Below are 27,927 nucleotides of genomic sequence, written 5' to 3'. Positions count from 1 at the left end.
TGGTTATGAGCCACCATGTGGTTGCTGGGATTTGAACTCTGGACCTTCAGAAGAGCAGTCGGGTGCTCTTACCCACTGAGCCATCTCACCAGCCCCGGACTCGACATTCTTGAAGGAATCTTTTAACAACCTTTGTTTGTGACACTACAAGCATGGTAGGTGAACACTTCTGCGCAGCTACATCCATTCCCACACCTAAGACATTTAAAAGATAAGACTTTCGCATGGAACACCTGATTCTCAAAATTCAAGTTCATCCGATTCATTCATTAAAACGACTAGTTTCTCGGCAAGTTAGTTTAATTGCAACGTCTCAGACTATAGACTGGAAACAGATGCTGTTTCTAACTGGTTAGAATTCTACCCCCATGGTCTACAAGCAGAGTAAGAGTTCGTAGCTCTGCTGAGCATCTGTCACTCCTAACAGCAAGAATAAATGTCTAAAACAAATTTGCAGTCTTAGTCAACATCACCAAACAGGTTCCTAATATTCTTAGAAAAGGCATTTCCAAATATATAGCATCCTACCACGAGCTGCACCACTTCTGTACCCAGTCTGTATTATTTATAAGCTCCAACATCATGAGTTGGAGCTGGGCACCCTCATCCATGAGCTGTGTACAGGACTTGCCCTTAGCTTATGACAGTGTTGACATGGTTTACTGGGTCAAGCAGTGCACAGGGTTCTAGGGCTTTTAACACACCGCACCAAGTAATCTCCAAGCGGCTTGAGCAAACCTACCCACCCTATGTTGTTACATCATTGAAGTGGACTTTTGTTAATGAAGGAGCTAATCCAACTAAAAGTCCATTAGATTCTCACCAACCAAGCAGACGTACTTCTAGTAAGGAAATGAAACACAAATTCTTGAAAAGTTTGCTGTTTGCTCAGCTCTCTGCCCATAAGCTAACCAACAGACACCTCCCACAGAGAGAAGTAGCAGTGCTTGCCAGGCACGAGGCCCTGGGTCCACTGACAGCACCGAGTGGAGGGACAATCTAGAGTGTTTTTCTAAAATGAAAAGTTAAAAAGAGAAAAATATCAGTACCAAATGACCAAAATGTTTTATTTGACTAAATTCAGATTCATGCATAAGCATGACAGTCAGTCTCTCCTCTCTCTCTCTCTCTCTCTCTCTCTCTCTCTCTCCAGACTTTGGCAATTTAAAAAAAAACAAAACAAATAAAACCAAACCAACCACCCAAGCAGCCTTGTACACAACAGTGAGGACGCCAAGGACGAGGAGTCTACAGCTTTACTGTAGGGATATATACACACATATGTACATATGTATATATTCTGAAAGGCCTCTCCTCTGCTGGCCGTGTCAACTCTCAGGTCACAGTCAGAAACGTATGACTTCAGAATCACTTCTTCACTTCTCCAAGGTCTTCAATGCTGTCGTCATCCACCTAGAAGACACAGTTGAAAGAACTTCATGAACTGTGGCAAAAACTAAGGAAGAAAGGAAGTGGCTTGCTTTAAACCCTGCACCCACATGCCCATGCACCCTGTGCCCTTACCTCTGGCCACTTTTCCTGAATGACATCGATGATGTCATCTGTGAAGTCTCCCTGAATGATGATCTCATCCTCTCCTGTCACTGAGGCACCGCAGGAGAATTTTTGAGCAAAAAATCTTTGTGCTTCTTTGAGATCAATTTCTGTTTCAATTTGTTTGTTTGTTTTAGAAAAAGAAAGGGCAAGAGCATAATTGGAATCTTAAACAAAGGTATTTCTTCATTTTGAAATTTCATCTACATTTTAAAACCATTTAACAGATGGTATTAATGACCCCCCTCCTGCCCCACTAGGACTAACGAAAACTACCACAGGCAGAGCTCTTAACATGTATTTTTTTAAAAAATATTTGTTTATTATGTATGAGTACACTGAAGCTGTCTTCAGACACACCAGAAGAGGGCATCACATCCCATTACAGATGGTTGTGAGCCACCATGTGGTTTCTGGGATTTGAACTCGGGACCTATGGAAGAGCAGTCAGTGCTCTTAACTGCTGAGCCATCTCTCCAGCCCTTTAACATGTATTTTCAAGGTCATATAGTCTCAGTACATAAAACAGCGTCCTCCACACTATTCCACCACCCAGTAACACCAAAATGGCTGGGTATGGTAACGCACACCTTTAATCCCAACACTCAAAAGGCAGAGGCAGAAGGATCTCTAGATTACAGGAGGGCCTGGTCTACACAGTGAGTTCAGGATATCCAATGCCACATAGAAAGATAGACAGACAGACAGACAGACAGACAGACAGACAGACAGACAGACAGAAGGAGGGAGAGAGAGAGAGAGAGAGAGAGAGAGAGAGAGAGAGAGAGAGAGAGAGAGAGAATATCCAGGAACATATTACTTGCAAGCATCATGCTTAATTAAGCTCTTTACAGTAGAAACACTGGAAACAGAGAACCAGCCCTTTATATCTAAGTCCAGATGCCTTGAACCTTCCTGTCTCAGCTTCCCATGTGGCAGGGTTATAGGTATGCAATCTCAACAATTTAAATCTAACAACTGGAGGCTTTGAACAAACCTCCACGCCATTACCCACCTTCTCTCACCTCTACTGTCAAATCCTGGAGATGGGCTAGTTTTCAAACCTCTCAAAAAAGGCTGGTAGAAAAATAGGAGCAGTCCTGGGCAGTATTAAATTCTATCTACCCCTCCACACTCTGTACACATGTCCAAGAAATTATCCCGTAAGAGCTGGGCACTGGTACATACCTGCAACCCCAGAAACTTAAGAAGCTACGAAGTAGTTTGAGGTCAGCTAAGGCAACAGCAAAATAGCATCTCAAAAACAAAAACCAAGCAAAAATACTAAAAAAAAAGGGGGGGGGTGCTAGTATTTTCTACAGAAGATTTTAAATGTTAATTCTAAAATTAGCTAGCAATGTAAAACCCAGGGCCGAAGATTAGGTGAGTAAGCAGAGTCCTTGCCTAGGACTCTTGGGAGGCCCCACTTCAATCTCCAGCAGTGGACCACATAAACTAGGCAGGGTGGTAGTACCCTCCTAGAAACCAGGACTTGGGGGTGGAAGCAGGAGGATCAGAAGGCCAGTGAGATCCCTCATTACTCACATCGCCAGCCTCAGGCATTAGAGTTTCACTCAGTCTTTTTGTTGTTGTTTGTTTGTTTTTGAGGTTTCACTCTGAAGCCCTGGCTACTCTAGAACTCCTTATATAGATCAGACTGACATATGCCTGCTTCTGCCTCCTGAGTGCTGAAATTAAAGGGGTGTACCATCATACCTGGTAACCCTACCTTTAAGGTACAACAGAACTTTACAGCAACAACAACAGAAAACAAAACCAAACTTGCTGAACATGGCACATGCTTACAATCCCCAACACCTAGAAAATAAGGTAGGTGGACTGCCTGAACTAGACGGCAAGTTCCAGGCTAGACTGGGCTACAGAACAAGATCTTGTCTAAAAAACAATTTTTAGGGGGCTGGTGAGATGGCTCAGTGGGTAAGAGCACCCGACTGCTCTTCCAAAGATCCGGAGTTCAAATCCCAGCCAACCACATGGTGGCTCATAACCATCCATAACAAGATCTGACGCCCTCTTCTGGAGTGTCTGTAGACAGCTATAGTGTACTTACATATAATAAACAAACAAACAAACAAACAATTTTTAGAACAAGGGCCGGAAAGACAGACTGTTCAGTGGTTAAGAGCATGGGCTGCTCTTGTAGAAGAGCTCGGTCCGATTCAAAGCACCCACACGGTGGCTCCCAACTGTCTGTAACTCTTGTTCTAGAGAATCCGGCACCCTCTTGCACCAGGCAGACACATGGTGCACGGCACGCATGCAGGGAAATACCTGCAAACCCCCGTCAGCATCTCTCCGGCATGTAGAGCTATACGGAAGCTGGGGATGCAGCTTCCCCAAAGCCATGAAACCCGGCACGCAGCACAAGTATGCTATTTCAGGGGACAGATAGACTCCAGTTCATACACCTAAGCAGCTAGATTCTGAGGCTGAAAACAAAGACACAAACTACATCTCAACTCACCAAAAGTTGCAAGGCCACACACTCTCGTCACGTATTTCTTCTTTGCTCTGGGAATTTTGGCTATCGTGACCTTCTGTGGTACTGTCTTCTTCTTCTGTTTTATTTGCCCTCTTCCACCTTCATTAAGAAAGAACTCACATCAATTGCTTCCTTCTTCACAGTTAGAAAACCCTACACAGTACTGCATCTTCTGCTTTGTTTTTACCTCCTTTTCTAATACACAATTACCAGGCTACTTATCCAATAACATTCACCAACTGGTACCCACGATATGCCAGGCTGCACTAAGGACTCCGGGTGCAAAGATACAGGACACAGCTCCCATCCTCCAGACTCACACTCTGTTAAATTAGGGGTGGTGGGATGTTAAACCAGACATGGTGGGGCAGGCCTATAGTATCAGCAGCGCCCAGTTCAAGTCCAGCCTGGCTTATTTAGTAAGACCACGTCTTCAGGGCCTGTGGGTTTGTTATCAAGTAAAGGTGCTTGCTGCCACGCCTGATGGCCTGAGTTCAAACCCCAGAACCTATGTGATACAAGGAAAGAACTGGCTCCTGCAAATGTGTATCACAATGGGAGGATTCTGACCCCCACACATGTATATCACCTTCTACATACAATAAATATATATACAGTTTTGGTTTTTTTTCAAGATAGGAGTTCTCTGTATAGTTCAGGCTGTCCTGGAACTCAGAAAGCCACCTGCCTCTGTCTCCTGAGTGCTGGGATTAAAAGTGTGAGCTGACACCACCCAACACAATAAATAAATAAAAAACAACAACAAACAGGAAATGTTTCCTCAAAGAAATGACTTCTATGGTGAATGATAAAGAGGAGAGCATTCAGGTGGAGACAAACGGCTGGACACACATATCTGCAGTCCGAGAGAAAAAAAGACAATACATCTAGGGAGCGCATTGTCTCACTGGAAAGTGCTATGGCTGGGTAGCACAGGACATCAGAAGTCAGTAAGGAACTGGAGCCAAGCTCAGGAGTCACTACATTGGGCAAAGCACAGCCAGTGAAGAGAGAAAGAAGGAAAGAAAGATTCATAGCTGTGGGGATCATGTCAGCTGCCGTGACGCATGGGTCTATGAGAGGGAGGGGAAGGGGAGGCCAGCCCAGCTCCTGCATTCACTCCAGCAGAAACCCAGTGTGGCATCTAGAACAGCTGCCAGTCCCAGAGTGAAGAGCAGGAGAACAGAAAGGGCAGGTTCAGGACTATTAAAGATAGCAGAGCCCAGCCCAGCTCTTGGGTTTCCAGATTAGATGACAGAATAGTTGTGCCACCTTTGCCCAAAAGGGGGAAATAAAACATCAATTCAGGACCAGTCAGTTTAACTTTGGAAGTGCTTCATGTATGGTATCTGTGGGGACCAGGCACATTTCCACGTGCTGAGATACAGGGTTAGAAACTATAGGTATGCACTGTAGCAGAAGTTAGAAATGTGACAGACACATCCTGGGAGAATGAGCAGAATGGCCTGGGAAGTCATTTTTAAGGGACACCTAGAAGCAAAGAGGTTTACACAGACAGAAAAATGAGAGAAATTCACACTTCACAAAGGTTCATGTGTTCTTCCTACTTAACAAATACCAAGACACTTGTGACTTTTACCATAGTTTCAGTGAGGTTAAATAAAGTCAGGCTAAGACAGGCTGGACCAGCAGTGAGCGACAGGTGTGGGGGTGGGAAGACAGTCCACCTTAGTCCAGAGGTCTGGGAACACAGAACAGTGAAGAAAAGGGAGTGATAGGCTCTTGGCAGAGATCTCTCTTCAAGTAACATGACAGGCCTTAGGTCCAACGCCCAGCACCGAGGGAAGATAGAGGAGGGCAAAATCTTTAAAATAGGCTGGAAAAATGGCTCAGCAGTCAAGCACACTTGCTGCTTCTAAGATGACCCCGGGCTTGGTTCCCAGTGCCCACGTGACTGCTAACAAGCCCCTGGAACCCAGCTCCAGAGACAGGACTCCTGCCGTCTATCTTCCATGGGCAAAGCATGCTCACGGTGCATACACACAGGCAAAACACCCATATATATAAAATCAAGATAAATCGTGAAAAAAGAAGAGCTGATTTTAGTCACAACACAGCGAGGAAGAGGGGAACAGGGGATGGTGCTCCAGCATAAAGACCATTTTAGAGAGGCCAGAGCTTAGTGTAGGTAACATTTCAACAGAAAGGAGCGTTCAGCAGAATGGCTGCATTTTAAATGCACATAGGCAAACGTGCATGTATTTTGAGTAAGTCTTGTTTCTCCTTGAGGCAGGGTCTCTCTACACACCCCCGGCTGTCCTGAAACTCCCCGAGATCCATACATCTCCGTCTCCCAAGTGTTGAGATTAAAGGTGTCCCACCATGACTAGCTAGTTTTTCTTTTTCTTTTTTTTTTTGAGACGAGAGTCTCTATGTAGCTGAGGCTGCCCCTGAATTCCCAGCAGTCCTCTGGCCTGTCTCTCAAACACTAACATTTGGAGCATGAGCCGCCATGTCCGCTCATGTCAGCAAGCACCTGCCCTCTTCTCTCCACCTGCTTTCTATAAAGGGAGGGAACGTTTGCATAAACCACAACTGGGGTAGGCCTTACCTCTTTTTTGTTTTTTCTTCTCCTCCTCTTCCCCTACTGGTCCCTGGCCTTCAGTAATTCCAGTTTCTTGTTTGGGTGAATTTTCTGGATAGAATAATGAAACGGAAGAGCATGTACATCATTTTATACTAATATTTTTTAAAGCAGAAAGAAATCACCCGCTGAGGATGTGGCTCGGGCTTGGATGCACAAAGCCCTGGGTTCTGCCCCTACTTTAATCCCAGCGCTGAGTTAGAGGCAGGAGGATCAGAAGTGGAAGGCTTGGATGTTTTGGCTTTCCAGTTGTGCCGGCTGGCGTGTGTTTCCTTACCCCCAGTAAACGCCATTCCGCAACTGCTGATTGTCTGTATGTTTGAGATTTCTCTACTGCTATCAGATTTTTCCTACTTTTTACATTATTTAACTGACAGAAAAAAGAAACCTGATCAAAGCCTCTAGACTGTATCATTTGAGACCATCCTTGTTCTTGGGTTTTTTTTTTTNTTTTTTTTNTTTTTTTTTTNNGGGGGGGGGGGGGGGGAGTTTCAAGACAGGGCTTCTCTGTGCAGCCCTGGCTGTCCTGGAACTCACTCTGTAGACCAGGCTGGCCTCGAACTCAGAAATCTGCCTGCCTCTGCCTCCCGAGTGCAGGGATTAAAGGCGTGCAGCACCACACCCTGGCTTTCTTTTTTTCTTTTTGGACTATTAACAGAGGCATCTCTTACTGGTAAAATGCTGCCAATAAGCCTACAGGATTCTAATGTTTCTGCCAGCTGCAAAGTTATGCTTCATCTTATTAAACAAAGCTTTTGTAACCAAGATGTCAAAATTTTTTTCCTCATTAACTTTGTATCTTAATGTTTCCCATGAGATTACAATCAAAGAAACTCAATGGTCAACATTAGCTTAAATTGGTTTTTTCTTGTTTGCTTTTTGTGATTTTTGAGACAAGGTTTCCCTGTGCAGCCTAGCTTGTTTTGCAACTCAATGTAGATATGGCTGGCCTTAAACTCAGGGATACTCCAGCTTCTGCCTCCCAAGAGCCAGGATTAAAGGCGTGTGCCACCACGCCCAGGTTATTCCATAGTGTACATCGTAGGGCAGACAACGGTGGCAGAAAAGTCACCAGTCTCAAATCGATACAGAGCCCGCCAAGGATTCCTTACATTGTTCTCTGTCCTCTAATAAGGGCAAAACTGGCCCGGCTATTTTTCCAACTACTTTCTCAGCAGTAATTACAGCACTACTGACAGCCTCACGTTTTATGTTACAAATGTTACCACACTCATATGGCAAGCTCCAAAGATATACACCATCCCCAAATGGGTGTCTTAAGCCCTCGATCGCTGCCACTGGTAAAGTTTTATTGTGGCACCTTACACTCCCCTCTGAGGCACTGAGACTGCTGCACACACCCTCCTCCCTGAGTCCCCTAAGAGCAGTTAGGGTGAATCTGAGAGAATCGAAGGAGAAACTAGGATAGGCAGACTCCGTGGTAGCTGACCTTGTCTCAAAAATCTAAAAACAAAACACAAAACACCGCATAAGGCTCTGCCTCAGCCACTCAGGTAGGAGGATTACAGGACGCATGAGTATGCCCAGCTCATAAATTATGATTCTTTTTTAGCCACGTGGAGGGGAAGTAAAATACTCAGATAAGAAAATTCCTAGTGGGCTACAGAGGTGGCTGAGCAGGTAAGGGTGCTTGCTGCTCTAGCAGAGGAGCAAGGTGTGACCACCAGCACCTATATAGTGGCTCACAGTGATCTGTAACGCCAGCTACAGGGATCCTACACCCTCTTTTGGCCTCCATAGGCACCAGGCATACATGTTTTGCACAGACATATATGCAAGCAAAACATCTACATACATGAAATGAAAATAAAATCTAAAAGTAATGATAAAAAAGCAAAAAAGGCCGGGCAGTGGTGGTGCATGCCTTTAATCCCAGCACTCGGGAGGCAAAGGCAGGTGGATTTCTGAGTTCAAGGCCAGCCTGGTCTACAGAGTGAGTTCCAGGACAGCCAGGGCTACACAGAGAAACCCTGTCTCGGAAAAAAAATAAATAAATAAAATAAATAAAATAAATAAATAAAAATAAAGGGGAAACTCTCTTTTCTTTCTTCTATCCCCTCCCCTCCTCCCTCCCTCTGTCAACATTTATAAAGTTCTGGCCAGCCAGAGTAATGGTGAGATTGTCTCCAAAACAAAACCTGCATTGTTAAGATAGAAATAAAAATACAATATAAACAACTTGCTATTACCATGGCAGCTGCAGTTAAGAACTGCAGGGATTTAACAGAAAGGACTCAGTCTAAACGCCAATGTTCATAAAAGAAAACTAGCCTTGCAGCCAACTGGGAAGGAATTACATTTAGCTAGAAGCATGGCGGCATGTCCCTGTCCCCCGTGATTTAGCGTAGAAGTGGGAGCAGGAGGGTAAGGCGCTTGAGGCCAATCTTGATACACAGTGACTATATGCAGGAAAAGATTCTCCATTCACGTAGCATTCAAAGTACTTAAGTGACAACGCTCACTTGCTGCTCCACAAACAAAGCAGCAGTTCCCTCAGTCCTCACCTTCCTCAGTGACAGCCAGTTAGACAGCTAATGTCAGACCACGTGCTTCCCAGGATCCATCCTGTGAGTGAGTACACGCCTCAGCTCTCTGTGCAGCAGATGCACACTCATCGCCCCTTCACAGCCCCGGAGTGGAAGCACTTTAGCTAAGCCCACTTCACCTGGCTTCTTTCCTTCTGCCTCACTCCCATGATCTTCAATTATCCTTTCTTCCTCCTCATTGCCACAGTCTGTTCCTGAATGGTGTGCAGGACAGAGACCTAGCAGCCACTTCTGCAGCAAGGCCAGAGCAGAGACGACGGTAGCGTCACAGGCAGCTGCAGTCTGAGAAGCCTGGTGGGCGAAGGAGTCCCTGGAGTCCCTTTATTTCATATCAGCCTGCTGACAGCATCCCCCCTCACATCAATGTTCAAAATAGTTCTCTGACCATTCTTACCGCCCTCCACCCGCTGACACCATTCTCAGTCATTGTTGTCACTAAACCACCCTGGTCTCCAACTCTCTTACCCAGACTGGCCATGAACCTGCACGGCTGCCAGGTGTGACCTTCTCACCTCAGTCACTTGAGATTATAGGTCTGTACCCTACATCCAACTTTCCCAAATATTTTTAGACTTATTCATGTGTAACCTGCACGGAGTTGGTTCTCTCCTTCCACCTCTGTGTAGATCCCAGGGAAATGCAGGTCCCAGGTTTAGCAGTAAGCGCTTTTACCCCTTGCCAGTCTGAATCAATTCTCATTTCCCATTCCTGCTTGCCACTGTCTGTGTATCACCTCACTTGTTTCCCCTTCAAGAATCCGTTCCCGGGCTGGTGAGATGGCTCAGTGGGTAAGAGCACCCAACTGCTCTTCCAAAGGTCCGGAGTTCAAATCCCAGCAACCACATGGTGGCTCATAACCATCCATAACAAGATCTGATTCCCTCTTCTGGAGTGTCTGAAGACAGCTACAGTGTACTTACATATAATAAATAAATAAATATTAAAAAAAAAAAAAATCATTCACTCTTCTATCAGTTGATAAAAAAGATCTTATTCTGTAAAAGGACTTTCATGTCTTCTTGTTAGGACTAGGAATTGAACCAGGGTACCCTACCACTAAGCTACATCTACAAGTCTCTTTTCCATTAAAGGATAGGGTCGGTCTCTCTCTCTCTCTCTCTCTCTCTCTCTCTCTCTCTCTCTCTCTCTCTCTCTCTCTTTTTTTTTGATTTTTTTGAGACAGGGTTTCTCTGTATAGCTCTGGCTGTCCTGGAACTCACTTTGTAGACCAGGCTGGCCTCGAACTCAGAAATCCACCTGCCTCTGCCTCCTGAGTGCTGGGATTAAAGGCGTGTGCCACAACGCTCAGCTAGGATGGGGTCACTTAAGTTGCCTAGCTGGCTTTGACTGTTCAACTATAGCCTGCCATATCACTGGGGCAGTTAAGCCTTCACCACTAGTTTCAGCTAAACTTTCTTTTTTGTTGCTTTTGTTTTTAAGAATTATCTATTTATTTTATATGTATATGAGTACACTGTAGCTATCTTCAGACACACCAGAAGAGGGCATCAGATCCATTATAGATGGCTGTGAGCCACCCTGTGGTTGCTGGGAATTGAACTCAGTGCTCTTAACTGCTGAGCCATCTCTTCAGGCCCCCCAGCTAAACTTTCTTATGTTTAAAATGCCCACGTGTATTTGTTCAATACAATTCTAACTTAAAAACAAAACAATGTTCAAAGAAGGAAAAAAGTCCATACCTACAGTAAGTTTTGCAAATTCATTTGGAAAATTCTTCTCTAGCCATTGTCTACATTTAGCAACATCAGGCATGTATTCACAGTACTAGAAGAGAAGGAAAAGAACAATTAAGTGAGAAATCATGCACTTCAATCAATACAATTTCATTAGAAACCATCCCACATACTCCCTACACCAAGAATAATAAGCTACACACACTCTTTCTGTCTCACTAGGTAGCCAGGTAGGCCTCTAAATCCAAATCCTCTGGCTTGTGGAGCGCTGGAATTACCAGGTCACCACGCCCAGCCTCACCTGACTCATCCTCAGGAAATCTAAACCTGTAAGAAATACACCCCAGATCAGGACCTCTCGGAGCTCAGGACCCCTCAGGGCAGCGGTTTCCTTCTCCACCAAGCAGAAGGGTCCCTGGGTGACAGCCAGGTGCACAGGCACATGCCTGAGAGCCCAGGACTCAGAGGACCAGGCCAAGGACTGTGAGGTCAAAGTCATAAGCCACAGTGAGGCCACCTCCTCTGAGAAACAAGAGGGAGGGAGGGGAGTCATGGAAAAAGCACGACCCTCATTATTTTCCTGACTTGTCCAGAGCTTGCTGAAGGAAAGTCTTACAGTGAGCCTCCTCATTCTTCCTCTACATCTTGGCTTTCAGGTCATTTTGCTTCCATCATCTGACTACTACCAATTCCACACAAAAATCTAAAACCTATAGCCCAGAGGTGCTCAGCAGTTAAGGGTATTTATAACTCTTTCATGGGACCTGGATTTAGGTCCTGGCACTCCCACATTCAGCTGTCAACTCCAGTTCCAGTGAATCCAATGCTGCCTTTGCCCTAAGGGCACTCGCTGTGCACACACAATACACAAAACTCATGTGGGCACATACACATAAAAATAAATAAAATAGGGCTGGTGAGATGGCTCAGTGGGTAAGAGCACCCGACTGCTCTTCCAAAGGTCTGGAGTTCAAATCCCAGCAACCACATGGTGGTTCATAACCATGGTGGTAATAAGATCTGACTCCCTCTTCTGGAGTGTCTGAAGACAGCTACAGTGTACTTACATATAATAAATAAATAAATCTTTTAAAAATATATATATTAAAATAAATAAATAAATAGATAAATAACAAATCTTTTTTTTTTTTTAAAGAAAAAATGACATCTATAGTCACAGCTACTCAAGAGACTGAGGCAGGAGGATTGTTTAAATGTGTGAATTCAAGGATAGTCTAGGCAACATAGTAAGACCCTCCAACATTCCAACATTCATTCAATTTTGGTTGAGACAGTTTCTCTGTGTAGCCCTGGCTGTCCTGGAACTTACTCTGGAGACCAGGCTGGCCTCGAACAAGAGATCCACCTGCCTCTGCCTCTGTCTCCTAAGTGCTGGGATTAAAGGCTTAAAGGTGTGCACCATCACACCTAGCTAAGACTCTAATGTAAAGAAACAAGCATGTAACAGGCACATGTACAACTCAGAAGTCTAATTTATAAGATAAAAATTATTCTGATCCAGCATCAGCAGGATGGCACAGTGAGTTCATGTCCTTGCCACCAAGCTTGCGTGACTTTGGTATCCTGGAACCCACAGGATAGGAGAAAACTGACTCCAAGTTGTCCTCGGCCCCACACAGGTGCACTGCGGAACATGTTACACACGCACGCTTGCACATATACACACAAACTATTCTGATCCAAAGTTGTCTATAAAAAGCTGAAATGCTATCAAATGATAGGAAATGAAAAACAGAAGTTCTTAGATTAGCTCTAACATCAAGAGCGATCTCATAGGCAGAAAAAAGAGAACAAACCCGCCGAGCAGGACTTACCTCTGTGGGTAATGAGCAGACTAGAGACGGGGAGAAAAAAGACGAGAGGTTAGAGCCATGGGGACACAAGCCTCCTAACCACTTCCTAGCTGTCAGGGTACTCCACCCCCAGCTGTCTCCTTTCTAAAGTCACCTATGTGTCACCACCTCTTCTACTTCTCAATCAAATATTCTAGGGTTTTCCCAAGAATACTGAGTACCAGGCAGGAAGCACATGACCTGGCATCCTCAGCCTCCTGGGTCACCAGCACGCACCAGCAGCACGCACCAGCATGTCTGCCTTCATCACTCTCTACCACCTACTTCTCAAATACTGACTGCTCTGCAGGTTTCAGAGGTAAAGACACGTGATTATTTCAAATGACAGTATTCTGACATTCTGATCTAAAGACAATTGTCTGCTGATGTAATATCAAACTTGTCAGTATGTTCTAACTCATCTGTAAGGGTTAGTCTTTAGTTAAGAGAGCTTCCTCAAGACAACTGTGCCTTACTCACTTCTCTGAACGAAACACAATGGCCCAGAGCAGAAGCATGAAGCACGTTTTCTAACTGAAGTCAAGTTATCCTCTAGACCCCTGCTAAGTACGTCTCTAGCTGAGAGGGCAGACAGTGTCCTCTAACTCATCTCTCTCCAGGGGCTGTAGGTGCCACAGCATCTAAGCACACCTGTTGCTCTTGCAAAGATGGGAGGTTAGTTGCCAGCATCTACACCAGTGGCTCACAACCATCTGTGCCTTGAGCTCCAGGAGACCTGCCACCGTCATCCAGCGCCTGTGAGCATCCATGGTGTGGCAAACACACAGACTCATAAATAACCATAGAGGAGACAGAGACGGCCATATAACACCACCGCCCAGGCTAGGGTGGAATTCCTGGTCTCAAATGAGCTTGCCTCAGTCTCCTGAGCAGCTGGGACTGTAGGTCCATAACACCATAGGTCACCACACCATTCTTCTTCTTCTTCTTTTTTTTCTTTTTTTTTTTTTAAAGCTTTATTTATTTATTATATGTAATTACACACATAGCTGTCTTCAGACACTCCAGAAGAGGGTGTCAGGTCTTGTTATAGATGGTTATGAGCCACCATGTGGTTGCTGGGATTTGAACTCAGGACCTTTGGAAGAGCAGTTGGGTGCTCTTACCCACTGAGCCATCTCACCAGCCCTACACCATTCTTCTAAACCCCACTTAGTTCTGACTAAATCTTCCTATAGGCTGGTCAGTCACTAAGTCTGCTTCCTCCAATTTTTGTCCTGCTGACAGACGTGAAGCTACGGGAGAACATAGCTTCTTTGCTCAAAATCCTTCAGTGACCTACCGCATCTAAGAACCAAGTCCCCACCCTTTGGTCCCAGACCCAACTGTCTCAATTTTCTGCTCCTACTTCAAAGATCATTATCAAGCACACCACAATACCTGCAAATCTCTATTCTCCATCCTTTCCTACCTATTTCCTGCTCTTCGGCCTGGCCTATCTGCTCTTCTGTCCCTGCTTAAATTCTACCTTCCCTCCAATTCCTACCAACTGGGCTCACCTCTACAGTCTCCTCCAATTCTCCACAACTGAAGAACCTCTCCCCTTCCACACTACCACTATGACTGTCCCAGATGTGTATTTCTTGTTTCCCTCTGCTACCAATGACACATGTATACCCTGGCCGCCCTCCTGGCCCCCTAATACTAACAGCTACGCAATGAATGTTAAGTTACATGTGGAGAACAGGCAGAACCTTGCAGTTTTCTAACCCTTCCCAGAGTCTAGCACAGCACCTTATCCAGACATACCACGTCAATTATGGAGCCACTGTGATATGGACCTATTAAGAACGCCATTGTACTTCCCTACCAAGCTGGCTAATGAAGCATCGTGACATGCTAGTGTAGGACGTTAAATGTATCTTTTGGTAGCCTCTGCCCTACAGGCCAGGTTTACCAAGCCTGGGGCCACAGAAAACACCGCGTATCACTGACTCACACAGGCAATCAATAAAACTGTTGTCTCACAGGACATTATAATACCTATGACCCAAGGCTGAACACAGAGCCCATTTGCTTGTCACCTCCTTACTGCACTCTCCAGAGACCCTTCCATTCCTCGACTCCTAATTTATAGTTGTATCAGTATTACTTAACTCTGTTTTCTATTCCCTAAGCAATTCTCTCCTTCTACCATGTGGGTTCCAAGGACTGAACTCAGGCGTCAGGCTTGGTAACAGTCTCCTTTACAAGTGAGCCCATTACTCACAAGTGTTTCTTACACATATAGATCTCAAGCTCCCTGGGAGTAGGAAGCACCCCTTCCCTTAGTGTCTGCAATACCAGCAAAGCTTAGGGAGGGAAAGAGAAAAAAAGTACATGATCTCAAAAAGGCGAGAACAGGGAACAGAATGATTGGCAGGCAAAGACACTTACTTAGAGTCAGTCTAAGCCAGATTACCTGAGTTCAATTACTGTACTCCTCAACATTGGGAAAATTAACTATCAATAGCTGTCTTGAGCTCTACACTCACACATACACAAAATAATAAAATTAAAATAAAAACAAGATTAGAAACTGCTCATTAGTGGGGCAGAATCAATAGTGTCACCCTTTCAAAAGCCATCTTAGAGGTGACATACATAGGGTCTAGGACTGTATATCAGTTTATTGTTTCTCTAACCCATGAAACCCTGGGCTTGATTGACCCTTAATACTCCATAAACTGGACACAGTGGCACACAACTGAAGCCAGCACTCAGCAGGCAGAACAAGATCAGAAGTTCAAGGTCACTGTTATCATCCATACAGCAAGCTCAAGGACAGCCTGGGCTACATGAGCTTATTTCCCCCCTGAAATCTAGCAGAGGGTGGTGGTTTACACCTTTAACACCAGCAGTTGGGAAGCAGAGGCCAGCCTAGAGTACACTGGGTTCTTGGCCAAAGGATTCAATGCCTTCTGGCTCTGTGATTGCCAGACACTCAAGTGGTACATGGACAGACACATAAGCAAACACCCATTCATACACATAAAATCATAGATAGATAGATAGATAGATAGATAGATAGATAGATAGATAGATAGATAGACAGACAGACAGCAAGGCAACAAACAGCTGGCCTCCATCTTGCAACACCTTTCCTTTCTGCAGGCCTCAGCCACCATGCCCTGCTTCATCTCTGTTTGCTTATTATGTATATATACAAGCAGTTGTGCCATGGCCCGCTTTCAGGAGTTGGTTTGTTACTTCTACAATGTGGGTCATGGGTTCCAACTCAAGATGACAATCATGTACCTGCTAAGCCATCTCAAAGGCCCAATGGTTGTTTTGTTTGTTTGTTTTTTAATGAAACGTTTTTCCATAAAACATGTCCTGATCACAATTCTCCTTCCCCAAGCCCAAGAGTTCTTTTTTTTATTTCTTTCTGGTTTTGCAAGACAGGGTTTCTCTGTGTAGCCCTGGCTGACCTGGAACTCACTTGGTAGACCAGGCTGACCTCGAACTCAGAAATCCGCCTGCCTCTGCCTCCCGAATGCTGGGATTAAAGGCGTGCGCCACCACGCCCGGCTCCAACAGTTCTTAACTGCATTTGGTAAACAAGCTTAAAGAACTATACTGAAGCTAGTAATGGTGGTATATGCCTTTAATTCCTACTCTAACCCTTGGGATCTGAGTTGAGGCTAGCCTGGTCTACAGTTATAGTTGCAAAAGAACAAGGGCTACACAGAGAAACCCTGACTTGAAAAAAAATAATCAAAGAAAAAAAATTACGGGTTGGAGAGACGGCTCAGTGGTTAAAAACACTGATGTTCTTCCAGAGGTCCTGAGTTCAATTCCCAGCAACCACATGGGGGCTCACAACCATCTGTAATGGGATCTTCCGGTATGTCTGAAGACAATGCAGTATACTCACTATGCATAAAATAAACAAATCTTCAAAGAAAAACAGAAAGGAAGAAAGAAAGGAAGGAAGGAAGGAAGGAAGCAAGCAAGCAAGCTAGGAGTAGAGGCAGAGGCAGAGTCAGGAGGAGCTCTGTGACTTCAATGCCGGTCTGTTCTATACAGTGAGTTCCAGGCCACTCGGGGATACATAGAGAGACCCAGTCTGAAAAACTTTATATTGAATTAGTATTTTATTTTAAGTTAACTGTGCCACGGAATTTATATAAATGGTCTGTCTGAAGTTTTTTTTTTTTTTTTTTTTGGTTTTGTTTCTTGTTTTTGAAACTAGGTCTTACTATGTAGCTTTGGCTGGCTTGAACTTGCTTGTAGACCAGGCCAGCTTGCTTTTGTCTTCTGAATGCTGGGATGAGACATCTGCCTTAATATGTCCTCTTTTCTTCTCATCTTACAAACCTTAAGGAACAGATCTCTAAATCTTACAGAAATCAGGGAACTTGCCTAGGGCCACATATCTAGGAAGTAGTTAAGTCAGAAAGCATACGCTGGCCCACCACAGCCCATCACTTCTCACAACCAATATCATAACAAAGCTCAAATCCATTCTATGTAATCTCTTCCTCTGCCCCTTTCTTTCCTTCACGAGTTTTGAGACAGAGTCTATCTACATAGCCCAGGCTGGCCTGGAGCTCTGAGAGCTTCCTGCCTGAGCTTCATGAACGCAGGGATTACAATGTGTGTTCCTTTCCATCAAATGTAGAGGACGGGTGGTGAGGCCTTTCAGCAAGCATTCGCACCTGCTGAGCCGCCCTGATGGCTTCTCTTAGGAAGCCTGCAAACATGTCTTAGCCGTGCCCTTTCCTGTTCCAAGCGCCTCCCACTAGCTCCCTTAAAGCCTGTACTTACTGTTCTTTGCATCTTCCATGGGAAAACACCTAAGCGGAGCTGATGCTGATGCACTGGAGGAGCCAGAGGCTCAGGGGAGGACCCAGGCTTGGGAGGCCACTCTAACTTCCTCAGAGGCCTAGGCAGAAGCCTCTAGGGTCATGATAGGAGGCGGGGCTGAGGCCACAGGAGTATTTTATTCATGGAGTGAAGACCAAAGCCAAGGAGTGGATCCTCAACAGCAAGCTGAGCCTCTTGGTGCTGAGGACTCGAGAACCGAGTCTCTAGAGATCTTTACTCCCTGCCTTTTAAGGAATCAGAACACTGACTTTCTCCTGGGGACATCCCTTAAGGATAAGTGCTGAGGTAGAAGCACACTCATACAGGCCAGCAGACCAGATTCAAGGGACTACACCTGCTCCTGGGGACTACAACAGTCACACTGTTGTCAAAGTTAAGTGCTCCAAGGGTAGCCGCTGCCATCCAAGGAGCTGTCATCTTGGCCAAGCTTTCCACCATCCTTACATAGAGAGCTTACTAAGGGCACAAGAACTACACACCCATATGAAATGGCAGGCGGCTGCAGCCTTGCGCTGCTTCATCTCATCGCCACTAAAAAGGCCACGGACACCATCTTGGTTCCTATGTCCAGAAAGCTGGCGCCAATGAGCAGCACTGATAATGACCACTGCACTTCAGTCCGGACTATACAGCCACCTCATCAACTTCACCAAGGCCAGCTTTGATTCTACAGCTACCGGACCTTCTGGAAAGACTGTGTTCATTAAAATCTCCTTATCAGGAATTTAGACTGTCTTGTGAAAACTTAAACGAGAATCTTCATGCAGAGGACTCAGGATTTAACCATGGCTACGACAGAGGGTCTCTACAATAAAGTTAACCAAGCTTGTTTAAAAGAAGGGGGGAAAAAAAAGAACAAAGGGTGGAGGTTAAAGAGATGGCTCAGTGCTTAGAGACCTTACTATTCTTACAGAAGACACAGGCTTGATTCCTAGCACCCACTTGGTGGCTCAGTAGCACCTGTAACTCGAGTTTTAAGGGATCCAATGCCCTCTTCTAACCCCCATGGGTTCCTGCACACACCTGGTACACATATGCATTCAGGTATATACATAAACCCCATTTTCCTTGGTGATGGGGTGGAGTCTGTTCCTCATTAAACTCCAACTTTATTTTATTAAAAAGTCTAGCAGGGCCAAGCAGTGGTGGTACACGCCTTTAATCCCAGCACTCAGGAGGCAGAGGCAGGTGGATTTCTGAGTTCGAGGCCAGCCTGGTCTACAGAGTGAGTTCCAGGACAGCCAGGGGAGCATGAAAAGGCTTTGTCTTTGGGGGGGAAAACCTGGAGATGCTTTAGTCTTATTCAATAAAGGACTTGCCACATAAGGCTAAAGACTGAGTCAGGATGCCCAGCAACCTCAGTATCCACGCAACCCTGTGGAGGCCAAGGCACAGGCCCTCAGTCCCAACCCTGGGGAGGCTGAGCCACAGGCCCTCAGTCCCAACCCTGGGGAGGCCGAGAATCCATAGTGCCTGTTAGCCTGCTGGTCCAGCTCATTAGTGCGTGCCAGACGCAGTGAGAGACCTTTCCTAAGAACTGACACACCGGAGTGAGTCAGGGAGTTGTCCAACACTAACCTCTGCCACCGCACGCACACATAAACACGTGTACACACACACACACACACACACACACACACACACACACACACAAACTCCATTATATTATTTAAGCCAGACTTTCCCAAGACTGTCGGACTACACATCACTCCGACCTCATCTTCTCCATCCACTCACTTCTCCATCCACAACACCCTCCCCCTGAGCTGTAAGGATTTAACATTGCTCCAGGAGCATATGGGGTACCTGATGCCGAGCCTGAGGACCACGGTTCCATCCCTAGGATCCACACAGTGTACAGAACTAAGGCCCACACGAGGTCCTTGACATCCACACATGGATGTGGCACGAGTACACACAAGCACAAATGAAATTAAAATGTAATGGGGGAGAATAGACCCTAGTCAGACATCAAGCAACCCCCCCCAGACCCCTCCTCACTCCAGTACCGGGACTGAATCTAGAGGCTTTGAACTTTCTGGACAAGTGCTGTGCCACTAAGCAACATCTCCAGGCCCTGCTTCATTTCCTTTAGGGTTCTGTTCCTTCTCTCTTCCAGCCTTCACCATACCTAAGGCTCCATTATCTTCTAACAAGCTCTCTTTAACAAAGGAACACAAGACAGGCCGAGATCAGGCTCCTTGTATATCTGTCTACTCCCAATTGGCTAGGAAACTCCTCCAGGCTAGGACACAAGACCCAAGTGACCCAGGAAAAGGAGTATCTATCAGCCCATGGGTCCTCACTAGGCTCCCCCTCTCTTCAACTAAGAATCCACCCAACCACCAAGATGGCTGGAGGAGTGAACACGACCAAATGAGAAACTATCAACATCAGGTACAAAAACCAGCCAGCAAGTCATCCCAACCGTCACCTCCACAATAAAGGACTCGAAGAGGGTAATCCGCATCTAACTTGGCACTGTTCTTCGTATCGCCTTTGCAATCCACCCCGCTGGATTCAGAAATGTCAGCAGCCATCTCACAGACCTGGAAACAAGAATGACACACACGACTTCACTAGCCGAGAAGCTCGACCCCCCACCCCCCCGAAAAGCAGCCTTGGGGGTGCAGTCTTAGCTTCCACTGTGTATCCCTGAACACCAAAGCTGTTTTGAGTCTATTAAAAGAAGGACACGAAGTCTCATTAGAGTCACTGATAATCAACTTGGAGCCTCATCTACCTGCATCCACGGGTTTACAGGGAAGCAAGAATTAAATGGGGCCATGAAGGCTCAGGGTTGGGGCAGGGGCAAAAGGGGTACACCAGAGGAAAAGAGGAAGCGGTAGGGGGGACATAGTTGGGGTGGTGGCTTCAGTAGAGACGGGGCAGGTCTGAGGTGGCTATGGGAGGGATGCAGCCGGCAGTTAAAAGGCTATGGACGTCTTGGCACGACAGGGGCGAAGTCACTCGAGGTGCCCAGAATGCAAGGGTGCGGGCGGCGACAGCAAAATCCCGAAAAAGAGACCACGCCTGGGACAAGGACGGCAGTGCCACAGCCTGAGGAGGGGAAATCGGGCCAGGCCTGGGGGAAAAAAAGGGACAGGTAGCCCCGCGGGAAGGCTGGGATAAGGAGGGGGGGACATCCCGGGGACGCCACGGGAGGCCCCCATGTGGGCGGCCGTGGAGACGCCCGGCCCGGCCCCCTTCCTGCTTTAAGCAGCGCCTGGGTCGCCCTGGGCCGCGCCGCCAGCTCCCGGGGAAGCCGCCGCCGCAGCGCGAGGGACAGCGCTCGTTACCTAGCCGGTCGCACGGCCCCCGCCGCCTCCGCTCCCGCCAGCTGAAGCGACACATGCAAGTCCTCTTCCCGGCCACGGCGGCCCCGAAATCCGGCTGCTGGGGCGCGCTCGCGCGAGACAATGAGCCTTTATCGCGATAGCCCCGGCCAGCCGCTAGGAGGATGTCGCGAGACGCCACCGTGCCCGGGGTGGGGGTGGGCGGGGCCAAAAAAGGGGAGGAGCATGCGCCTCTGCGTGGAGCCCCCGGGTGGAAGGGGTGTGGGGCTGGGGAAAGGAGACCGAGTTGCGGAGAGGCGGATGGACGGGAGGGGGCGCTCGCTACCCATTGGCAAAGGGGCCGCCAGCGGCTCACGCTGTCCCTGCGCAGTGGGGCGTGGACTGGACTGGCGCAGAGGTTCTTGAGTCACAGGTGACTCCCTATTAATGATGTTGGGCGGCCCTGCCCCAGTGTCTGGGCTGCATCCCCGTGTCCCGACTAACCACTAGCCTGATGCATAAGTCACCCCACGGCGGAGAGATGGTGGCTGGATGAGACATCGGGTTTTATTTCATTCCGATTCCCTAAATAGGAATTACTCGTGCAAAGGTCATATTAATTAACTCTTCGAATTTATATCATCAGGCTGGCTGACGACTGTTCCCCATAGGCTCTTTTGTGCATATTTCACCTTCTACGTGTTCTATAACGGGAATTTTCCCATCCGGTCTCAGGGTTTCTGGTTTTAACCACTCAGGCCCTTGTCTAAATTTTGCTTCCTTGTTTTTATTTTGGGGAAATCCCTTCATCTGCACACTCAGCCCAAGTCCCACTTGTGAAACAGGAATAACACTGGGACACTTTCGGGGCTCAGAAAGAACCTGGTAGAAAGATCATTATTGCGCTTTTACTTCACATCACCTGCATGAACTAAGCTACCCAACATATGGCCCCCTCCCGGAACTTTCCTTTGGTACCGGGAATTGAACCCAGGGCTTTGTGAATGCTACACAAGCACTCTGCCTTGAGTTACAGGCCCAGCCCTAATCCCAAGGCCAACCAAGGCTCTGGGTTTAATCTACAGACTGGGGGGGAAAAAATCACACAGCAAAGATGTACATTTTGCTAAGCATGGTGGGTGATATGCACCTTTAATCCCAACACTCAGGAGGCAGAGACAAGTGGATTTCTAAATTTGAGGCCAGCCTGATCTACAGAGCAGGTTCCAGGACAGTCAGAGCTACACAGAGAAACTGTGTGTGTGTGTGTGTGTGTGTGTGTGTGTGTGTGTTATCTGCCTAAAGTTTCAGGACTTAGCTCCGAAACAGGAGGATTGCTGAGTTTGAGTGAGTTAGAGTTCACCCAAGGCTACACAGTAAGACCTATGTTTTAAAAAAACAAAAAACAAAACAAAACAACAACAACAACAAAAAACAAAAAGAAAAAGAAAAGCAGGTCATGATGTAGAGCTTGGAGTGTGGCCCAGTTGGTAAGCACGAAGACCTGAATCAGATTGCTAGGATCCATGTCTGAATCCAGGCATGGCGACCATTGAGATCGCTTCGTGAGCAGAGGACCAACCACACAGCCTAGCATCCTTGGAACGCACGTAAAGGTGGGAGGAGGGAACCAACTCCACCGGGTTGTCCTCTGACCTCCACATGTCTGCCACGGCCCTCCCAACCATATAAAAACACAATAAACAAGACAAACAAATATTCAGAGCCAGATGTGGTGCTGCGTGTTTTCAATCCCTGTGCTACAGAACTGGAGATCCTTGGGGTTCACTGAACAGCCGGCCCATGCTAATTGGTGAGGTCCAGGCCAATGAAGAGATCTTGTGTGTGTCAAAGGTGTGACATTCAATGTTGCCCCCTGAGTGTGCACGCACACGCATGCATATGCACACACACCACACACATGTATGCACAGGCACACACCCCACACACCTCACACATACACACACACCACACCACACACATACACATACCACGCTACATACACACACACATGAATGTACATCTACTCATTAAAATAAAACATCAAAGTGCCTAGCAATGAATTGTTAACATCAGTCAGTTTACCTGTTAACACTTTTAAGAGTTTATTTTATTTCATGGTGTTTTGTCTGCATGTATGTCTGTGTAAGTGTGTCAGATTCCCCTGGAACTGGAATCACACACAAGTGTGAGCTGCCATGTGGGTGGTGGGAACTGAACCTGGGTCCTCTGGAAGACTAGTCAGTGCTCTTAACCGCTGAGCCATTTCTTCAGCTACCCTTGGTGGCATTGTAATGGTACATAAGATAGGTGTGCATGTGACATTCCGTCGCTGTTAGTCAGAGATGCTATGACATGTGAGTACCTGCCTGTTGCTAGGTGCCCAAGATGCTAACGTCCTCGAGCTTTTATTTCTCACCTTCTCCTTCACTTTGCCCAGAAGGGGATGCCGTACAGACTGCTGTGCCAGCTTCCTGTTCCCTAGTTTCTAGGTCGGTGTTCAGCCAGCAGGAGGCAACCATAGTAGCAGCCTTCTTTCACCCTGAGCAACATATCTGGCAGTAACGTATCCAGCAGTGTGTCCCCTCAACTCTTCTCCTCCCTCCCCCAGTCTTCACGCTTGGGGGATTCCACAGCCAGGAATTCTGTGATGCCCCACCCATTCTGAGATGAGCCTCTAGCTCAAGGCCGCGTGACCACACCCACTCACCCATTTCATCCCACACGAAACCAGTTTGCAGAATGCAAACCTCTTTTGCTTTGCACGCTTACACGGTGGTTTTGGTTTTCAACTGGACGCTTGACACTAGAACCCAAATTTGTGTCTTTTTATCGTAATATACAGTCTGAGCTCTCAGGGACGGCAAGTGCCACTGAGCAACTGGGAGAGTCTTTCTCTGAGACCTGATGTCTTCCTCTCAAACATCGCCCTACTCAGGGGTCTGGGGACATAGTTTAGTGGGTACAGTCCTTGCCCGGCAGACAGAAAGCCCTGGGTTCAAATCCCAGCTCTGTACAAGCCAGGTGCATCAGTATGACCTGTGATTCCTGCAGCTGAGAGACGGGAAGCAAGAGGATACGAAGTTCAAGGCTGGGCTAGAGAAGGGCTTATGAGTTCCTGCTTCTCTTCCTGAAGACTAGATTTCCATTGCTAACACTCATGCTCACACTCATGCTCACACTCAGCTATCTGCTACAGCATCCTCGTGCTCATATATGCTTTAAAAAAATATTAAATAGCCTGATCCTGGTGGTGCATGTCTTTAATTCCAGCACTCAAAAGGCAGATGCAGCGGCAGGCAGATCTTTTGTGAGTTCAAGGCCAATATGGTCTACCTCATGGACAGCCAGGGCTACTTAGTGACACCCTGTTGCAAAAGATGAAAAAAAAAAATCCTGACCAATCTGGTCCTAGTGTTTTCTTCCTTGCCACGCCCATCTTATACTGTTTTTTTTTTTTTTTTTTTTTTTTTGGTGTTTCACAATTGCTTGACACTGAACTGGCTCCTGTCCACAGATATGCAAATGAGTCTCAGTTGGAAAAACTGGGTTTGAGACTCTGTGTAGCGATATCATGTAGTCTCTCACTTCTATTAAAATTCATCTCAGTGTTTCTGATGACCTGTGTACATAGGGTTATAAATACAGTTGTGTGTATACGTGCGCACGTGTGCAAACACACACATACACACATTGGTTTTCTTGTTTTTTTGTTTGTACTTTGATGTATTTTGTATTTATTTATTTATTTGTTTATTTTTTTTTAAGAATATATTTTTAGGGGCTGGAGAGGTGGCTCAGCGGTTAAGAGCACTGACTGCTCTTCCAGAGGTCCTGAGTTCAAATCCCAGCAACCACATGGTGGCTCTCAACCATCTGTAATGGGAACAGATGCCCTCTTCTGGTGTGTCTGAAGACACCAGTGTACTTACATAAAATAAATAAATAAAATCTTTAAAAAAAAAAAAAAAAAGAATATATTTTTAGGCCAGGCGTGGTGGCACACGCCTTTAATCCCAGCACTTGGGAGGCAGAGGCAGGCGGATTTCTGAGTTCGAGGCCAGCCTGGTCTACAGAGTGAGTTCCAGGACAGCCAGGACTACTACACAGAGAAACCCTGTCTCAAAAAAAAAAAAAAAAAGAATATATTTTTTTTAGGGAGCTGGCAAGTTGGCTCAGAGGGTAAGAGCACTGACTGCTCTTCCAAAGGTCCTGAGTTCAATTCCCAGCAACCACCATGGTGACTCACAACTAACCATAATGAGATCTGATGCCCTCTTCTGGTGTGTCTGAAGACAGCAACAGTGTACTTATTTATAATAATAAATAAATCTTTAGGCCAGACCTGGGTTGACCAGAGTGAACAGAGGTCCTAAAATTCAATTCTCAACAACCACATGAAGGCTCACAACCATCTGTACAGCTACAGTATACTCATATACATATTTATTAATAAATCTTTAAAATATATATGTATTTTAAATGAGACTTCCCCTTACCCCAGCACCTCTCAAATTTTATAAATTTTATATTTGTTCGTTCTCTCTCTCTCTCTCTCTCTCTCTCTCTCTCTCTTTCTCTCAAACAAATCAAAACCACAAAACATCAAATCATGTTGGGGTTTGGTCTTGCTGTCTAGTGTAACGCTAAGTGTGAACCCGCAAGAACAGGAGTGTGCATGTAGACCCGAGTGACCCTGCACATAGATCCTATGTGACCCTGCCACCAAGTTATTTCTCATTGGTCTGTAAAGATGCCAACAGCCAATAGTTGGGCTGAAAGAAATATAGGTGGGGTTTAGGATTCCTGGCTTGGGGTCAGAGGAGAATCCCAGGTGAGGAGAAGGGGAAGGAAAGAAGGGAGGGAGGGAGGGAGGGAGGGAGGGAAGGAAGGAAGGAAGGAAGGAAGGAAGGAAGGAAGGAAGGAAGGAAGGAAGGAAGGAAGGAAGAAGCTGCCATGGGTTAGCTGAGCCATATGAATGTGGCCCTGAGGGCTGACCAATTGGAGTTAAGACCAGCCCAGATGAAACACTGTAAGCAATAACTTGGGGTTCTCGATAGGAAAGTAGATTCTAATAGCATACAGGAAAGATATCTGCCCAGCTCTTGTGCTGTTTAAGGCTTATTGTAAATATAAAGGGTGTGTGTGTTTTATCCGGATACTGAATGATCATGGGCAGGGTAGAAACCTTGGTTTGGGATTAATAATTTCAACAACATTGAAGGAAATTGATGTTCCTCTCCCAGCAGCAATTAAATGCCAAGAGCTCCTTAGCTGGGGGTTGGACTCGGCGCCCACCTCCTTCCCTCTGTGTTTGATTTTTTTTTTTTTTTGGTTTTTCCAGACAGGGTTTCTCTGTATACCCCTGGCTGTCCTGGAACTCATTCTGTAGACCAGGCTGGCCTTGAACTCAGAAATCCACCTGCCTCCGCCTCCCAAGTGCTGGGATTAAAGGTGTGCCCTACCATGCCTGGCGAATCTGTGTTTGAATTTTGCTTGGCTTGAGCGTGTCCAGGTCTTGGGCACCATCACACTTAGTTTATATGTGCATTTGCCCTGTTGTAGCTGGACAATGCTATTTCCTGGAAGCTAACCGTTACCTCTGGTTCTTTCTTGCAAATCTTTCTATGGCGTCTTGCATGTAGATCCCTCAGCCTTGGGCAGAGGGAACGTGATGATTCAGCCCATTTAGGACTGAGCATTCCGAGGTCTCATTTTCTGCACATTTTCCAGTTGTGGGTCTCTGTTGATGACCATCTACTGGGAGAAGGGCTTTCCCTGATGAGTGCTGATGGTATGAGTGCTGAGTGATCCATGCGTATAGATTAAGTCATCAGGAGTCCTTTAATTGTTAAGTTCACTTAGTGGGATAACAGAAGTTGGTTTCTGTTGTGTTTATTAAAAGATAAGGAGAGAACCGGGGAGTGGTGGTGCACGCCTTTCATCCCAGCACTTGGAGGCAGAGGCAGGCTGATTTCTGAGTTCAAGGTCAGCCTGGTCTACAGAATGAGGTCCAGGACAGCCAGAGCTACACAGAGAAACCCTGTCTCGAAAAACAACAACAACAACAAAAAAAGTATAAGAATAGAGGTACTTATCATAATGACTATGGTATTATGCTAATCACTGTGCTAACTAACGATAGCCTTATGGGCTCTTGATTTTCTCCATCCTGGGCTTCTTATTTTGAATGAAAAACACTCAGAGGCTGGAGAGACATCTCAGTCTGCAAAAACTCCTTGTGCTGCAAGTCTGAGGGCCCGAGTTCTGTTTCCCAGAACTAAGCTGGGCCCATGTATGCTTGTAAGACCAGAGATGCAGAGGCAGAAACAGGCAGATTCCTGGAACTTACTGTCCTGTCGCCTCCACAACTTGTTGGGCTTGGGGACAATGACCCTGTCTCACTTGAGATTGTCCTCTGGCCCCCACACACCCACAGAAAAACTCTAGCCACCATGTGTTCGAGCCATTACAGTGGGGTTCTTCTCACTTACACTGTAGAAGGCTTATCAGACTGAAACCACCAGAAAACCAGATATTCCCGTTTGCTCAAGAGAGAGAAATCTGTAGCCATACGAAGCATGTCCAGAGTCACGTGATGAAGGCCTGGATGAAGAAGAAGAAGGGGAAGTGACGGGGTGTGATCAGCCAGTCACCCGAAGCCTGCACATTGACACTCCTTTCTGAGAAGTCTCCCATTGATGAGAATCAGAACGGGTGCCTAGGGCTTTGTGACTGGCGTGTGATATAGCATCATAAGATCCAGATTCTCCAGAAATCACGGACTTTATCCTTCGGTTTCTCTGCCAGCCTTAAGTCACATGTTCCCACCAGCACTAAGTCATGTATTTCCTTTTGCCTGGTTCATCACCAACTGTGGTAACACGGATGTCATTTGAATTTTGTTGTTTTGTTTTTTCTTTTTTTTTCTTTCCTTTCCTTTCCTTTCCTTTCCTTTCCTTTCCTTTCCTTTCCTTTCCTTTCCTTTCCTTTCCTTTCCTTTCCCTTTCTTTCTTTCTTTCTTTCTTTCTTTCTTTCTTTCTTTC

The 27,927-nt window shown here is 46.3% G+C and overlaps 1 protein-coding gene across 1 annotated transcript; it reads right to left on the bottom strand.

Moving 5' to 3' along the window:
* Window positions 1-1,053: 1,053 nt before the first annotated feature.
* Denr (density regulated re-initiation and release factor) lies at window positions 1,054-21,042 on the bottom strand. The gene is made up of 8 exons (XM_021187007.2): window positions 20,906-21,042; window positions 20,041-20,155; window positions 12,759-12,778; window positions 10,930-11,014; window positions 6,630-6,713; window positions 4,040-4,156; window positions 1,525-1,664; window positions 1,054-1,413 (listed from the first exon to the last, which is right to left on the bottom strand). Exons 2-8 carry the CDS (start codon window positions 20,144-20,146, stop codon window positions 1,369-1,371), a joined length of 597 nt encoding a protein of 198 aa, XP_021042666.1. The 5' UTR covers window positions 20,147-20,155; window positions 20,906-21,042; the 3' UTR covers window positions 1,054-1,368.
* Window positions 21,043-27,927: the final 6,885 nt, after the last annotated feature.

Source organism: Mus pahari, chromosome 23, assembly GCF_900095145.1.
Source record: "Mus pahari chromosome 23, PAHARI_EIJ_v1.1, whole genome shotgun sequence".
Classification (NCBI taxonomy): domain Eukaryota; kingdom Metazoa; phylum Chordata; class Mammalia; order Rodentia; family Muridae; genus Mus; species Mus pahari.
The sequence above is the reverse complement of the archived record's forward strand: the minus strand, read 5'-3'. Positions and strand labels throughout refer to the sequence as shown.